The 17,505-nt window shown below is 41.2% G+C and overlaps 1 protein-coding gene across 1 annotated transcript in view; it reads left to right on the top strand.

Moving 5' to 3' along the window:
* The first annotated feature begins 320 nt into the window (after positions 1-320).
* The window catches only part of SOAT1 (sterol O-acyltransferase 1), a 67,401-nt gene continuing 50,216 nt past the window's right edge, over positions 321-17,505 (top strand). Inside the window, exons 1-2 of the mRNA XM_068985697.1 lie at positions 321-442; positions 12,019-12,147. Coding sequence (XP_068841798.1) covers positions 12,045-12,147 — 103 coding nt within the window. The 5' untranslated portion in view covers positions 321-442; positions 12,019-12,044. The remainder of the gene's footprint in view (positions 443-12,018; positions 12,148-17,505) is intronic.

Raw genomic sequence — 17,505 nt, forward strand, 5'->3', positions numbered from 1 at the left:
AGACATGGTTAAGAACTGTTTGTCCCAAGTTGGCTCGGTCCTATTTCTGCAGCACATTAGATCCCTTGGGCAGAAGTGGAAAGCAGGCGGCTGTCGTGGGAGTCACAATCTGCGTGCACAAAGCTAACCACGTCAACTGACCAACGCCAGCCCGGGGCTCTAGCCCGGGGCACCGCGCGCGCCGGGGAAGGGGCGGGGCGGCCGTGGGCGGTGGGCGGAGCCTGGAGGCTGGCGGGACCACCAATGAAATCCTCAGCCGGCGCTGGCCGTGCGCGTGACGCTGCGTAGCGGGCTCAGAGGCTGGAGGCGGAGGAGTCGGGAGCTTTATCTTCGTCTGCGGTTGGGCTGGCTGCGTTGCCAGCCTGGGGCATCAGAAGAGCTAGCGGGGAGCCGACCTGCCTGCCAGCGGGGCTGGGACAGCTTCTCGGATTTGCCCTCGGTGGTGAGGTTCTCCGGCCCCCGGCCCATGCTTCCCTGTCCCCCTCCTCACTTCCCGCCTGGGTCCGCCCACCTCTGCCTAAGAGGAAGGAGAGAGACGTGTCTGCTGCAACTGCGGCCCCGCCCGCCTGGCCTTGCCCCGGGGCTGCGGGGGAGGGGGAGGCTCCGCGGGTTCTGGTCATTTTGGGGGTTGTGGCGGGCGAGAAAGTTACCTTGGGGCGCGGGGGTGGCTGGCAGTCTTTTAAACCTTAGAGGTTTGTTTGGTGTCCACCCTCATTCTGTGGCCTTTATCAAGCCAGTGGTAAAGAAAGTTATGAATTAGAAAACATTTTATTCCTGAAAAAGCGATACCAAAAACGCACTCAGAGTCAGCTTCTGATTGACTTGGGGGAAGAAAGTGTGGTAAATCTGGGTGTCAATGAGTTTAATGTAGCTCATAGTTTATTTTGCCGTATTAGGATGTAATTAAGTTTCTGTCATTCCTAAGTGTTAATAGGCATGCAGTTTAAGTGATATGTATATTCAGAAATTATTTGTAAGCGAGAAACAACGATACATTCTATCTTCCACGTTTGTATATGGATTAAGTGTATTGGTCACTTAATATTAAAGTGGTTGCTTAGCTGTTTAAGCTACTGTTTTTTCAGAGTCTGTTTAGAATTCAACTTGAAGCATTTTTCCCCCCTTGTTTTAACTTGGAGAGTATCGATGCATGGCTTATTAGGGAAGTTGTGGATTGTCTAGGCATGAGGACGGATTTTGCAAGGAGCTTTAATGCGTAATTATTTTAAATGCACGTGTCTCACTGCATCACGTGCTGAGAGCTCGCAAAGATTTCACATTCTTAGGGTAAAGATCAAAACACTACTGCCACGCTCATCTCCAGTAAAGTTTGAGCAGGTGTTCTCTTGGGTCTCTGGGCTCAAGCCATACCAGGTTTATTTTTGTTTTTAAAAAGTTTCTCTTTACTATCTCCTGGTCTTTAGGGGTTTACTCCACCTCTAATTCTCTAATTTCCTCTAGTGTCAGCCCAAATATCTCTTCAGGAAACCCACCCTGTCCTGGTTAATCCCTCCCAGCATTCTGTTTTCCTTTGCTTCAGTTCATTATCAGTTGTAATGAGCTGCATTAGTTACGTCAGTGCTTGTTTCCTCTACTAGCATTTCATGAAGGCTGGATTGGTCCATCTTATTTAGGTCTTAATTCTCAAGACTCAGCACCTTGCACAGTGAAAGAGTTGGAGGACCGAGGAGGGGACTTTTGAATGAAAAATATTCTCTAGAGAAGGTTATCTGTTTCCTTGGAAAAGGAAAAGGTTTTTAACAAAGGTTCAAAGTGAAGTCGCTCAGTCCTGTCGGACTCTTCGGGACCCCATGGACTGTAGCCCACCAAGCTCCTCTGTCCATGGGATTTTCCAGGCAAGAATACCGGAGTGGGTTGCCATTTTCTTCTCCGGGGGATCGTCCTGACCTAGGGATGGAACCCCCGTCTCCAGCACTGCAGACAGGCTTTACCATCTGAGCCACCAGGGAAGCCCCTTAACAAAGACTAGTTAGAGAAATTTATTTTTGGAATTTACCACAGAGGGTAAGTGCTTATACAGACCCTATAGATCTGAATGAGAATTTGTGTTCTTTAGTTTTGCTGATTGACTTAATGACCTAGTTCTTTGATATGTAAATACAGAGTTGTAGGAGGGCCAGCCTTTAGAAGGAAGGAAGAGCAAGTTTCTGTTTTGAATTGTTACATTCATCTGTAAAGTGTTTCTCTTTACCACTCCTCTATCTGGGAGTGTTACAGCAAAGTCTTCACCTAGAGTAGGTGTTCAATGTTTTATAGATTTACAGGTTCTTTTGAAAGCTTTTTTAAGAACACTGCAGACAGGCTAACCGAGAACACTTGAACACTTCTTTCTAGCACAATACATTTCAGTGGTTCAGTCCAATTTTTTCTGTTTTGCTTGTGTAAGTCAAGTTAGATACTACCATACTGAACATACCAAAACCATTGAATTGATTGGGTTCTTAAGGAATAATTGTTCAGTGTGTTGTGTTTTTAAAATAGCTATTTAGTCAGCTTTATGTCACTTTGGGTGTAAATGTTTCTATTGCCACTTACTGGCATGTGACTTTGAGTTGAGTAGTATTTCTGAATCATTTGCATCTTTTAAAAGGAAATGTTAAGTGAGGTATGACCTGACGCTGGCACCCAGCCCTGTAAATGTAACTGGCATGGTAAACATGAGTGCCTGGTTCCTTTCTTGCTGGACCTCTGGTGAGTCTAGTCTTATGATCATGATTTTTACTTCCTCAAAACTCATTTTGCAACCCAATTCAATATATTACTTTGTCCTTCCTGAAACCAACCCAAGTAAATGGTAGCTATTAATGTCCCCAGATTGTGAAACAGCCTATGTCCCACCCTCTTTTTTTTGTTTATTTTTCCTCTCTTTTTAAGTGAAAGTCGTGTCCGACTCTGCGACCCGTGGACTGTAGCCCACCAGGCCTCTCTGTCCATGGGATTCTCTAGGCAAGAATACTGGAGTGGGTTGCCATTTCCTTCTCTTTTTAAGGTCTAATGTAAATTTTCCATGATATTGACCATAGGTTACCTTTTAACTTGATTTGGAACATTCCTTGCTCCTGGTTTTCCTCTCATCTTTCCTGGGCCTTTCTTTTATACAGTTCTTTAATTGCCCTGTAGTATTGGGAAAATCATCAACCACTTTTAAAGTGGGGTAACAGTGGGACTTCCCTGGTGGTCCAGTGGTTAGGACCTTTTCCCTGCCCGTGGCCCAGATTCAACCCCTGGTTAGGGGACTAAGATCTTGCAAGCTGTGTAGCTCGCCAAAAAAAAACAACAAAAACCTATTGCATAGGTTGTTGTGAGGGTTAAAGTAGCCAAAGTTATGGCAAATGTTAGCTTTATTATATTCTAAGTAATCTCTTTTCTTGACTTATGGTTTCTCCTGAGACTTCCTGCCTGTGCTTGGTTTTAGCTGCTGCTTGTATACCGATGAATCCCACATCTGTTTTCTGTTTTCGGTTTGTATCTTCATCTGCCTGTGGACCGTCATCACTGGACTGACTCATAGGCGTATTGTATGAACTTACCTACTCATTTCTCTTCTCCTGTAGTTACTTAGGTTAATGGTACACCCGGAGGCTTAGTTCAGGAACTCACCTGGGATCTGTATTTCCAGCTGCCTTCTGGATGTAGTATTTTCTAGGTGGCTCAGTGTTAAAGAATCGGCCTGCCAATGCAGGAGATGCGAGATGCGGGTTCTGTCCTTGGGTCTGGGAGATCCCCTGGAGAAGGGAATGGCAACCCAATCCAGTGTTCTTGCCTGGGAAATCCCGTAGACCGAGGAGCCTGGTGGGCTACAGTCCATGGAGTCACAGAGTCAGATAGATCTTAGTGACTGAGCATGCATGCACTCTGGATGTCGGCACTTGGGTGTCTCAGAGATGCCTCAGCTTAATGTTTGTAAATTAATCTGATCTCTCTTATCTCTTCTTCATAAAATCATTTTTTCTTTTAAGAAGCACATGTCATTTGAGCCTTACTTTAGGCTTTTATCGTTTTGTGAGAGCTCATTGTTCTTCCTGTGGTCCAGTAGGGCAAAATTTCCCCCTTCATCCTTCTTGAGTTCTTTTTTCCCCCTCTAGAATTTGCTTTTTTTATTTTGATAAAATAATACATAACATAAATTAACCTTTTACGAAAACTTTATTTTATATTGAAGTATATTGTTGATTGAACCCCTCTTGAGTTCTTGATACAAAGTAGATTAACAGGAGAAAAAGAATCTTTAATTCGTGGGCATGGATTTCTCATAGAAACAGGACCTAAGAAGTGAGTGAAGGTGGCAGCTCTTATATATTTTAGACCAACAATAAGGAATTGACTGGACAAGGAAACTTAGATTTGGGTGCTTGATTAGTAAGAATCTTAAGCAAAGTTTGGGCTTGGGTAGTAAATTAGCAAAGAAGTGCCAGGTGTTTCCTTATGTAGGCCTCTGGGCCCTGCATTCCCCATCTCTGGTGATAAGGATGTCTTTCTACTTCCCCATACAGGGAGGGCATCTTTTACATGGAGATTTTATTTCCTGCTTTTAGGAAAGCACGTCAGAGAGGAGGGTCAAAGTCTGTCTTGACAACGGCTCTTTCTTCAATACAGTCAGTGTGCCATTGAGGATATTTTGGGGCAGCCTGTCCTGGGCCCCAGCACTGCCAAGCTCTGCTTTCTCTTAACACATCCTCCACCTTGCTGCCTGAATTCTTACTAAAAGACAGATACTACCTCAGACAAATATTAAGTCACTCTTGTTTAAAAGCCTCTATCAACTCCTTGTTTGTGTTAAGTTCCAGACTTCTTAGAATCCTCTGAGGGCCCTTGACTTTTTGTCCTTGCCCTTCCATTTCCCTTGTGTTCCAGCTTTTTCCTTTGCTTCCTTTTAGATCTAACCTAGATTTTACCTACTTCAGGAAACCCTTCCTAATTGCCCCTAAACTCTATTGGGCATCAGACTTGTATTCTCTTCATTATGTACGTACATCTGAATTACTATTCTGTAATACTCCTGTAATTATGTTTTTATATCTTTCTCCCGCTAATTTTTCATTCCTTGAGGGTTCAGACCATTGGCAGTCATCTTTGTATCCCAGGGCCTGGTGTGTAGTGGACTTCAATAAAATGTTTGAAATAATAGATCTATCAGCAAGGCTGTACTTGTTCGTGTTCTCATAGTGCTTTTCATCTGGCTCTGTTTTGATGCCTGGCAAACTTCGTTTCTCCTTTGAACTCTGGTTCTAATGTCACCTTTATGAGGACTTACCCAACTTCTCCAAGTGGTTGGTTATGCCTTCTCTTGTGTGTGTGTGTGTGTGTATGTGTGCGAGAACAGCTAATGGGGTAGACCTCTGTATTATTTACAGTAAATCTCACATCATTTTGGAAAGAGATGCTTAAAATACCTGAATTTTCAGATAACTTGACACCTATGTTTTGTGTCAGAAGTTTAAAAAATTGTTTTTCAGTGTACATTAAGATTTTTTTCCTTGCCTTCTATGTTTAAGTGACCATAGCCTTTTAAAAAGTGTGCCAGCGTCATTAAAGCATAAACTTGAGGGGAGTTCTAGTGGTTCGAATTCACTGCTGTAGCCAGGGAAGTAGGTCTGCTCTGATGCAGTGACGTGTTGGGGGACTCATAAGAAATGTGAGCCGTTTAACCTTCAGAGAAAACACCTGTGCTTGCTTTCTCCTTTCTTCCTACTTTTAAAGTTTTCTTTGTCACTACTTTTTTCTTTTTAAAAATGGGGGCAGAATTACCTACCTCAGGGTTATTATTAAGTTTAAAGGAGGTAATACACACAAAGGTCTTATCAGAAAGTAATGTTTATTCTAATTATTTGAGTTATTTCAGGAGAACAGTCTCTCAAGTTTGAGAGGTTTTCCAGTGAAGTAAAAATCATAGCATTTGTTGGCAGGTTTTTTTCATAGTCCAAGTTTGTTTTTGGGTCCAGAATGGCAGATTTTGATGAAAAATCTTAAGCTCTACAACAGATCATTTTTAGGTATATCCATACAACCTAGAAACCCCAAACTGGTTGCTATATTTATCTTTCAGTATTAAAAGGTAAAGTTAGAAATGAACATGAGTTTCAGCTCTCATTCTAGCCTCTTGATGATTGTTTCATGAACATGTGAAAGGAAGTTCTTTTATTTTCTTACTGTGTGAAAATGCTTGATAACTATTAACTCATTCAAGAAATATGTATTAAGTACCAACTGTTCAAGCAGAGTTCTAGATAGTTGGATAAAGTGATGAACAAGACAAAATTCTGCTTTTCATGGGGATTAGTCTTTTCATGGTATACTACTACTACACCTACTAAGTCGCTTCAGTCGTGTCCTACTCTGTGCGACCCCACAGACGGCAGCCCACCAGGCTCCCCCATCCCTGAGATTCTCCAGGCAAGAACACTGGAGTGGGTTGCCATTTCCTTCTCCATTTCATGGTGTAGACAGGCAATTAACACTATAATGTATTAGCCCATACATGCTCTGAAGAAAAATAAAGCAGGGGAAGTGATAAGACTAAGGTGGGTGTGAGTGTTTATTTTAGTTGAGGGTAGATAGGGAGTCCCTGGGAAGGGGACATTTGAGAACTTGAGCGAAGTAAAGGAGGGATCTTTGAGGGTTCTGAGGGAGATGAGCCAGAGAGAGGCAACAGCAGAGACCTTTAAGTGGGAATGAGGTTGGCTTGACCAAGAAACAGCAAAAGGCCAGAGTGACAGGAGGAGAGCAAGTGAGAACTGGAGTAGAAGGTGGAGGGTAGGGAGATGAAGGCCAGGGAAGGGAATGGCCGATCATGGATGGAGGAGTTACTCGACAGTGGTGAGGACTTGAAACAATTCGGGGCTTAAAGGATTTTGAGGTAGTGCAATGATCTGCTGAGATTTACCTTTTAAAATATTTACTCTGGGCCCTGTGTGACCAGAAGGGAGAAGATGAAGAGGGACTAGTTAGGCTACTACAGTGAGAAGTGGCGGTGGTTTAGGCTGTGCTGAAGGTGGTGGATGGTGTAAAAAGATGTTAGAATGGGATATATATTTTGAAGGCAGAGTAAAATGGCCCTGCTGTTGGCTTGGTTAAGGGAAGTAAAGAAGGATAACTTGGGGTTTTTTGTTTTTAATCTGGGCAAAGACTGCTAGTTCCAGTAACTGAATTAGGGAAGATGGAAGAGTGGAGTTGGCGGGAACATCAGTAGTTCACTTTTGGTCCTGTTAAAGTTTGAGATGCCCAAAGACATCTACCTACATAAAGGGGTCCGGTAGGCCTTTGGATAGGAGTCTGGAGCTCAGGGAAGTCTGGGTCTGGTGAGGAGAGAAGGGTATCATAGTGAGTGAACTGGTGGTGATCAGAGGGTTAGCCACTGGAAATCAGAATTATGGACATGGTGCACTTGTTGGTGTCAGTAAGTTACAGGGGAGGATTTGACTGGGGCATAAGAACAGCTTTTTGGAGAAAGAAGGAAGTCTAGGAACTTGGAGACCAGGAGCTTAGATCTAGGAACATGGATGTTGAAGTAAAAAAAAGTGTGGGAGAGTTACTGAAAGGGAGGCAGGAGGAGTGAGTGATGTATTCACATTCTTAGTAAACGAGGGGAGTGATCAGGAAGACCGTCCATGCAAAGTATCAGGTGTGATAATCTGACTGACTGTTTTAAGGAAGGGAAGGAGGAACAGTAACTTGGAAATAACAGGAAATGAGGAGGATAACTTCCTCTCCTGTGTTGTTAATAATAGAAGGGCAAGAAAAGACTGTGATCTCACATTATAAGGGCAGTGATTCATGCCAGCACCTAGAAACCACTTAGAATTAATGACAGTTTGAATTTTTAACTTGGCAGTAGCTGAGGTAGTCTGCCTGTGTCTAGATTGGTAAGCGTGGATTCACAGTCCCATCTAAACGAATAGTCAAAAATTCATCTCTCTCCTTCATCTCACCTGGTTACAAGGTGTTTCCTTGCTTACACTCTTGCCCTCCTGTGGTCTGCTCTCCACACAGAGGCTGAAGGGACCCATCTTTGTAGAGAAGAAACAGTTGAACTGAGCGTTACTGTAATTTCCTTCCATTTTCTGCCACAACAGTCATGTACTGTTACTGACATGGATGGCAGGAGGAACTCAATTCAGACATCTTCTCATAATCTTGGATTTGGTCAAAATTGAGATGAAGCATAGGTAATAGTTTTCCTTCCTAAATTCTGTATGACAGTAACAAAATTTATTGATGTTTTCTTGGAAGCCATATGATGCTTGAGCTGCATTTGAGAAAGGGTGTAATTATGGAATTCTACCCTCATCGATCACCTATTAAGAGCAAACGTAGAGTTGGAGGGACAATGGAACTTTATATTTGTGTCATGTGGCATACAGGGCACAGATATGTAGGGATAGCATTCACTTAGTTTTTTAAACTAGGTTGTTAATACACAGCAGAGCGCCAGCATTTTATTATCTTTTTGTGTGTGTGCAGCAGTATTTAACTTTTTAGATGAAGGATTCAGGGGTTGGAGGATTTACTTGAAGATGCAGTGTAATAGAGCAGAGACATTGACTACCTCTTGGTATTGTGATACCACATCTTGAGTTTTCCCTGCTGTCTTATGGTTCTCTTTTCCTGCTAACGGAGGAAATTGAGGGCAAAGATACTAGTACAGACTACGACATAAAGGTCTTTATGAAGAGTTGGTGTTTTCTTGTTTGGCTCACTCCACTGGTCTGTGGCAGTGTGTGCAAACTCAGTACTTGTGCTTTAGCTTGTGAAGTTAGCCTTTACTTGCTAGGTTGATGGTTCCCAGTCTCATCACCAAGGACTCCTTTTAAGTTTTTGCTATTCTACAGTGTACTCAGGCTTAGATTTTTAACCCCCTTTTGATTAGTTTAACAGCATTTGTTTGTCAAACTTGATTGTTGTTTTTTTTTAACCTCTTTGATTTCTCACTGAGTTGATACAGTCTCAAGCCACAAGCAAAGTGACATAGCCTGTATTGCTTGCTTTATGTGACAAATGTATAATTGTCTATTTCAGTTTATGTTTGAAATATCCAAAGTAGCTTCCCCAGACCCTTAGTCTAGGGGCCCCCACCCCCAATTAAGAACAGTTGTCAATCTTACTGTTGAGTAGAAGGTGTAAAACTGTTAACAGTGAAGATGGTGTTCATTGGTGTTCTTCCATTGTAGATTTCCCTTTTGATTCTCTTAAGTTTAGAGAACTGTATCGTATTACTCAGAATAATTGGTTGTGGTATTAACTGATACATCACTTTCTGTAATAATATATACCTATCATATTCCAGATACTTCCCACTAGATGTGGGGAATTCAAAGAGAAAATACATTTAGTCCCTGTCTTTAAGAAGCTTATGCTGAGTGGAAGAGGCAGATGGTATTGCTCACTGAGTATATTAGTGTGACAGGATACACAAGGTGCATTTGGACCACAGGGGAAGGTGAGGTGATCAGAAACCTTCGCAGAGGAGATGAGTCAGGGCCACCTGCTGATTGGGGTGGGGGCTGGGGAATCCAGTCGTTCTGGTTTTGAATCCCTTTTCTGCAGTTTTGAATCCTTGTATGATTTGGAGTAAACTAAACCACCTCCCTAAACCATATTTTGAGACAGGAAAGAGTATATAAGAAGACATGGTGACCAGAGAAAGTACTGTGGGAATAAAATAGTTTATTTACTTTAAAGATTATATTGAAATTAAAATAAGAATGCACGTAAAACATGTAAGGACTCAAAAGTAAGAGTCCCTATTTTTAATTCCACACTGTTAACCCCTGTAGAATTCCTTTTTGGAACATCTTGGTTCTTTTCTTTCTCTCTTCTTTGTCCCTGATTTCTTTTCTGCCTCTTGTTGTCTTACTAGAGGGCCTCCCTCAGAGTTGAGATGTCAGTTCTCTAATCTTCTGCGTTGAAGAATTAGATGTTCTTCTAGCTTCCTCTGTCAGTGTTACACAAATGATTTTAAATTTTACCAGTTACCCTGACCTCTTCCCTAGGTTTCTCTTCTTAACTGGATCTATTGTTCTCCTAAAATTTCTACTTGATAGGTTGTTTAGTCTCCAAATTGTATCCATGATCCCTTGGACTGTAGCCCACCAGGCCCCTCTGTCTGTGGGATTTCCCAGGCAAGAATACTGGAGTGGTCACCATTTCCTTCTCCAGGGGATCTTCCCGACCCAGGGATCGTGTCTCCTCCTTGACAGGTGGATTCTTTACCACTGAGCTACCTGGAACTATTCCATAATTCTGCTTCATTTGATTTCAACAACAAAAAAATTAGAAGGGAAGTGATCTAGATTTGTCAGATTTTTACTTTGCCGAGCATTGGTATTTAAGAAAACAATCAAATTCACCGTGTACTCCATTTTGTATGTAAAGGGCATTTTAACATAACTGTTTTAAAAGACCATAATCTTATGATTTTAAAATAATGTAGTGAATACTTTATAATGTTTTGCTTTAGACTGCCGAAAACTTCTATGTAGTTAAACACTGCTTTGGAGTAAGCATATTATAGTCTTGATATTGATCTGCCTAAAATTTGATTTTGATTATGTTTGTCAGTGCTTAAAATGGCCTACCACTGCCTTAAAAAAGTCTTAATTTGTTAGGTCTTTACAGTTTGACCCCAGCTCTTTTTTCAAGTCTTTTTCTATTATCAACTTAAGAAAAAAAAATCCAAACAGCAGGTGATGTTTGTAGTTTGGATACTGAGCCAGGTTCAGATCTGACCCTGCCATTAGATTTGTGGTCTTGGACAAGTTACTGTCATGAGAAGAAGCAAACAGTCCTGTAGCTGCTCTGGTGCAGTCAGCTAGGCTTTGGAGTTTCTGTGGGCGAGCCTGGCACTTGACAGCTAGGTCTTCAGGGTATGCTGTTGAACATAAATGGTTTCACTGAACATCAGCTTTAGACAAGACCATTCTGTCAACATGATGGATCAAGACAGGAATAAGATAATGTAATCATCATTGTTGCCTAAGTCACAAAGAATCCAATATCTCCCTCCCCAATCTACTGGGAATCATTGTTGCTATTTTGCCAGTCACAGCTTTAGCCAGCTCTACTCTGCCTCCTTGTAGAGAAGATTTGTTGGCATACCCAGTCATCAAACTATCCTCACTTTCTGATAACCCTCAAGCCAGAGTGAACCCCTGCTTCTTTGGACTCTGCCCAAAATCACTTAGTCAGATCCCAAGCCCGAAATAAGTCGCTTCAAATATTCTCTCCCTGGGATGCCCCACAGTTTCCCATGATACACATTCCTAATAAACTCGTCCAGCCATTGGTATGTTCCTGGTGTATTGAAAGGCATTGACCATAACTACCTGGAGCCTTATTTTTTCTCATATGTGAACCAGGAGTAATAATAGGATTTTTTTTTTTTTTCAGCAGAATTTTGAAGATTAGAAAACTTAAAGCACCTAGCAGAGTCTTGGTAATTAGTAAGACTCAACAGAAGCTTGTTTCTTGTCCTCTAGCAAAGTAGTCTGATCAGTCATGGGCCCCTGAGCAGGGCTTTACAAGGACCTTGCTTTCACCCTTTCTCATCCGTGGAGTCCTCCGTTCTCATCCTTCAAGACTCAGGTCACATAGATTCTTTCCTATGAAACCTTTGCACCTTTAATGATCTCTTCTGTTTCTGCACTTCAGGTATGTATCATTCTTACCACTGACGACTATTTATTGTGTTCTGTCCTGTGGCATCTTTTAACTTACCCTTTACTTAATTCTTAATTTTTTATGTACTTATGTCTTGTTTGTTCAGTTTTTTTTTTTTTTAGGAATGGGGGCTCTGTTTTGAAACCAGCCAATGATTTTATCAAGACTGATTTCTTCATTATTTGTTACAGTATCTTGCACTCAGAAAATGTTTAAATGTGATTAAACATATAACAAAAGGAAGAAAATATATCATTTGTCACCTCCCCTTAAATATGGTGATATTATGAAATTTACCTATGCCGTATCCTTAGATAAAGCTTTTTATATCTTCTTTCCTAGACAGCACGGTAGTGGGTGAAGAAAAGATGTCTGTACGAAAACGGCTATCGAAGTTCAGTAACCATGCTGAGGAAGAGGACGAATGCCAGAGAGACTGTGCAGAGGAGTCCCAAGAGGCGCCTAGTAATGGTGAGGCTTTTACTTTTTCTGAGGTGAATTAATGAAATCGGGAGCAAATTCAGTATTCCCGAACAAGGATTACCATCTCTTTAGCTCTTAACTGGCTGTGGTGTGAGGCATCTTAGTTCCCCAACTAGGGATCAAACCTGCATCTCCTGCAGTGGAAACTTGGAACCTTAATCACTGGACCACCAGGAAGGTCCCTCTTAAGCTCTTAAAAATGGATATGCTGGTAGGCACTGTAAAGCACAGAGGAGAGAAAGAAATTAAGAGAGTAGAAGGAACACTTCGGTTTCGTTCTGTTGCCTGTCAGAGCTGCTTTCAACGCTGGTTGTGACGCTGGTGTGTGAATTGCTGCACCTCTCATAACAGAGGTGAGCTTTACCGATGAGAGTGGGGTTTGCCGATGAGAGTGGGGTTTGCAGTGTATGGTTTAGTTTTATTTATTTGATAACAAAGAAACTGAAAAATAAGCCCTTTTAAAGCGATTCATTGAACATTTTGTGGGTATGTACTATGTTTTAGACATCATTCATTCATTTTATTCATTTCTTCAACTACCTAATTCCTATCAGTATTTACTGGTGTTCTGCTAAGTGTTGGAGCTACAGCAGTGATCGGTACAGATGTGTTTGCCCTTGTGGAGCTCCAAGTTAACTGAATGAGAACCCCTCTCCCTGCTTTAACATAATTAGATTATTAGAAATAAGTGCTACTAATTACTCTTTTCATAGTTGTAATTAGCGTAATGAGCATAATTAGCAGGGTACATAACCTAGGTAAAAATCTTGGGGGAGAGACAGATGAGGGAATTGTGTTAGTTCTCGTGTCCAAGTTTGCTTAACATGAATACAAGGAAGACTGACACAGTACTTGTTTGTTAAGGTCAAGGTTTCTGCTTAAGACTGATAGACTGGTAAACACAACTTCGCTTGTTGATCTATTGCATCAGGCTATTTATTTTTGCTGTGACGTTTTTATAGGTTTGATTTCAGTGAGGATTTGAAATTTGAAGCTTGTTTGATTAACAAATAGGTGTGAAACTTTTTGAGATGGGTTATCTTTGGTATCCCGAGACTTCTTTCATAAAGAAAAGCTTTTGCTTTTCCTGTTCAGCTTTAGTTGTAAATTAAATACAGCTACTGGATCAGAAATATAAATGTTGTTGCTTAAGTTTGCATAATGAAGTTTTTTGATTGTTGGACTCTTAATTAGCTATTTATAAAATACTTATATTGGCACATGAGCTAGTTTTAGTGTGATTTTAAAATGTGAAAATTGTGCAGAATGGTAAGCCAACATTGGTTAGAAACCTTCCCCTTCCATGATTTAGGGACTAGGTGCTAATTCACATTGTTTTTATTGAAACTTCTGGGAGGGATTGGGGGCAGGAGGAGAAGGGGATGACCGAGGATGAGATGGCTGGATGGCATCACTGACTCGATGGACTGGAGTCTGAGTGAACTCCGGGAGTTGGTGATGGACAGGGAGGCCTGGCGTGCTGCGATTCATGAGGTCGCAAAGAATCGGACACGACTGAGTGACTGAACTGAACTGAACTGAATTGCTACCGGATGATCTTCTCTCTGTGTCCCTTTTTTTTTTTTTTTTTAAAATAACGTGTTTAAACATGTATAACTTCATGTTTTCAGCACTCCTTATTGTCTTAGTTCATTAAGTTTTAATCGGTTCAGATTTTAGTGCAGATAATGAAAATTGAATTATTTAGCCTGAAACACGAAGTCTGAGCTCCTCCTTGTTTTAATGTAAGTAATGGCGATCTGAAAATAGTGTTTCTCCATTTACTTTAACATTGATTCACTTTGGGGGAGTAAGCAGATGGGTAAAATGTGACTTGTGAATAGTGAGGGCTTAAAGGGCACCATGCCACGCCTGTCATTGTGGCCTGCCAAGCTGGGACCAGGGGCATTTGCATCACCTGGAGCCTGTTAGAAATCCCCATCGCACACTTAATTGAATAAAAATTTTATTTTAGTAAGATCACCAGGTAATTCCTACGCAGGTTAAAGTCTGAGAGAGAGCTCTTAAGAGTAGCTTCTCAATTGGGATGTGTATTAGAGTTCTCCAGAGAAGCAGAACCAATAGGGTATATACACACTCACTTAGCGTTATTACGAGAGACTGGCTCAGATGGAGGCTGTGATGCCCAGACTATTTTTAACATTTAGAGGAACTGGCATACTGCTTCCCGTGGCAGCTGCCCATTTTGCAGTTCCACCAGTGGCACCCAAGGGTTCCGGTTTCACCGCATCCACCTGTGCTTACTTTCTCTTGGTTTGGTTTTGGTTGGTTTGTCTGTGCTGGGTCTTCGTCGCTGCAAGGGCTTTCCCCCAGTTGCAGCCAGCAGGGGCTACTCTCTAGCTGCTGTGTCTGGGCTGCTTCTCGTGGTGGCTTCCATTCTTGTGGAACATGGGGTCTGGGGTTGCAGGCTTCAGCAGTTGCAGCTCCCGGGCTCTAGAGCACAGACTTGATAGCTGTGGCACACGGGCTTAGTTGCTCCGTGGCATATGGGATCTTCCGGACCAGGGATCAAACTCAGGTCTCCTGCATTGGCAGGCAGATTTTTTACCACTGAGCCCCAAGGAAAGCCCTGGTTTGTCTTCTTAGTAGCAGCCATTCTAATAAGTATAGGATGGTACCTCACTGTGGTTTTGCTGTGCATTTTTCTCATGTAGTAGTGTTGAACACTTTTTTATATATCTGTTGGCCATGTGTGGATCTTCTTGGAGAACTATCTATTCATACCCTTTGGCCATTAAAAAATTTTTTTTAATTTTTTTTTGGCTATACTGGGTGTTCATTGCTGCGTGTGAGTTTTCTCTCGTTGCAGCGAGCGGGGACTACTCTTTAATTGCAGTGCATGGGCTTCTCATTGCGGTGGCGTCTCTTGTTGCAGCTTTAGAGCCCGCAGGCTTGGTAGTTGTGGCACATAGGCTTAGTTGCCGCATGGCATGTGGAGTCTTCCCGGACCTACACTGCACTGTAAACTAGTAAATGTGCATTATGTCTTTAAAAAAGACAGGGGACATACATTAATTTAAAAAGCCTTTCTTACTGGGACTTTTTTGGGTGTCCAGTGCTGAAGACGTCTCCTTCCAATGCAGTGGGTGCATGTTTTATCCCTGGTCAGGGAGCTAGGATCCCACCTGCCTGCCTGCCAGAAAGCCAAACAGAAGCAGTATTGTAACAAATTCAATAAAGACTTTAAAAACGGTCCACATCAAAGAAAAAAGGTGTCTTAAAAAAACTTAAAAAAAAAAAAATGCTAACCATCATCTGTTTTTCTCAAGTTTTCTTCTTCCAGTAGTAACACTGGATCACTGATCACAGAGCACCATAACAAATACAATAGTGGAAATTTTGAAATATTGCAAGAGTTGCCAGAATATGACAGAGGCATGAAGTGAGCAGATGCTGTTGGAAAAAATAGTATTGATATCTTTGCTCAGTGTACAGTTGCTGCAAAGCTTCAATCTATAAAAACAGAACCAAACCCTGTGATACCTGCAAAGCACAGTAAAATGAAGTATATTTGTATTTGGGTCTTTAATATCTTTCAACAATGTTCTATAGTTTTCAGTTTGTAAGTTTTACACGTTTAAGTTATTTCTGAATATTTTGTTCCTTTTGCTGCTATTGTTAAGTGGAATTTTAATTTCATTTTCCAATCATTCGTTGCTAAAGTAAAAATGAAGCTTGTTTTTGTATATTGATACTGTATCCTTCAACCTTACTGAACTCATTTACTAGCTGTGAGGTTTTTTTATGTGCTTTATGCTATATTCTACATACAGGATCATGCCATCTGTACGTAAGAGTTAGTTTTATTTCTTAATTTTCAATCTACATGTCTTTTGTTTCATTTTCTTACCTAAATGCACTTGCTAGAATTTCCAGTAAAATGCTGAATAGACTTGGCAAGAGTGCACATTGGGCATGCTTGGGTGGTTTCTGATCTTAGGGAGAAAGCTTTTAGTTTTTCTGGTACTTAACGTTAGCTGTTGGTTCCTGCAGGTACCCTTTATCAGGATGAGAACATTGTCTATCTTTCTATTAACTTATAGATAATACCTATTCTTCACTGCCTTTTATTTTGCTACATTGTTCATTTGATAACTGATTAATGAGTAAAGGTAATATGATGATAACTGGGGCTTCCAGGGTATCTCTTTGGTAAAGAATCTGCTTGCCAATGCAGGAAATGCAGGTTCAGTCCTTGGGTCCAGAAGATCCCCTGGAGGAGGAAATGGCAGCCCACTCCCGTATTCTTGCCTGGAAAATTGTATGGACAGAGCAGCCTGGCAGGCTACAATCCATGGAGTCGCAGAGAGTTGGACATGACTCAGTGACTTGAGCATACATAATAATAACTACTAATAGTTTATCATATACCAGGCACTATTTTAAGTGTTTAACAAGTATTAACTTGGTTAGTAGACTTCTAGTTTTATTTGATTTTAGGGTTCTTTGTGATACATACATAAATGTTTGAACAGAGAGAACAACCTGCCTCATGTAAAAATTGAGAGTCTCTTGGCAAAAATAGATGAAAAAAAGTGAATATCATTGTTATTGTGTAATTTGGCACCTTCATTCAGTTTATGCATCTTATCATAAAACTTACTGGTCTAGGTAGAGCTTTGATCAACTAAGTAGATTGAGAACACATTTTTTCCCCTTAGGGTAAAACCAAAACATGTTTGTTTTAGAAAGTGCAGATAAACAGAAGTTCGTGTGTCTATGATTTTTTTCCTTGGCTGTATTGTTTTTATTTATTTATTTTGGCTGGACTGGCCCCGTCAGGCAGCATGCAGGGTCCTAGTTCCCTGACCAGGGATTGAACCTATGCCCTCTGCAGTGAAAGTACAGAGTCTTAAGCACTGCACTGGCAGAGAAGCCCCTAGAAATTGTTTTTAGGTCACTGGGAATAAATGCTCGTAAAATTTTTGGGCTGAGTATTGCCAAATCGCCCTCCGGAAATATTGCACTCCCAGTAGCAGTATGAGAGTTCTTATTTCTTCAGCCTTTCTTCAGTCATGGATGTTATAACCTTTTGAACAAACTATGGCATTTTGAGAGATGACAGATTCTACTTTACTTGAAAAAAAAGGCTTTGTACAATGAGGCATAATTACCAGCAGCAATAAAGTTATTGAATATTAAGTAGTACTTTTTATAGCTTTTAAGGTCAAAAGAGTGAGTTAACAGTCCTGTGTTAAAAAAAAGAATTAAATAAATACAGTGACTAAATGGTATACGAGACCACCTGCAGTGGGATTAGGGGGAACACTGCTTTAGGATGGAAGGGAGTATCTCACAGAGGAAGTAGAATTTCACTTTGATCTT

Source organism: Capricornis sumatraensis, chromosome 14 (assembly GCF_032405125.1).
Source record: "Capricornis sumatraensis isolate serow.1 chromosome 14, serow.2, whole genome shotgun sequence".
In the NCBI taxonomy this organism is placed as follows: domain Eukaryota; kingdom Metazoa; phylum Chordata; class Mammalia; order Artiodactyla; family Bovidae; genus Capricornis; species Capricornis sumatraensis.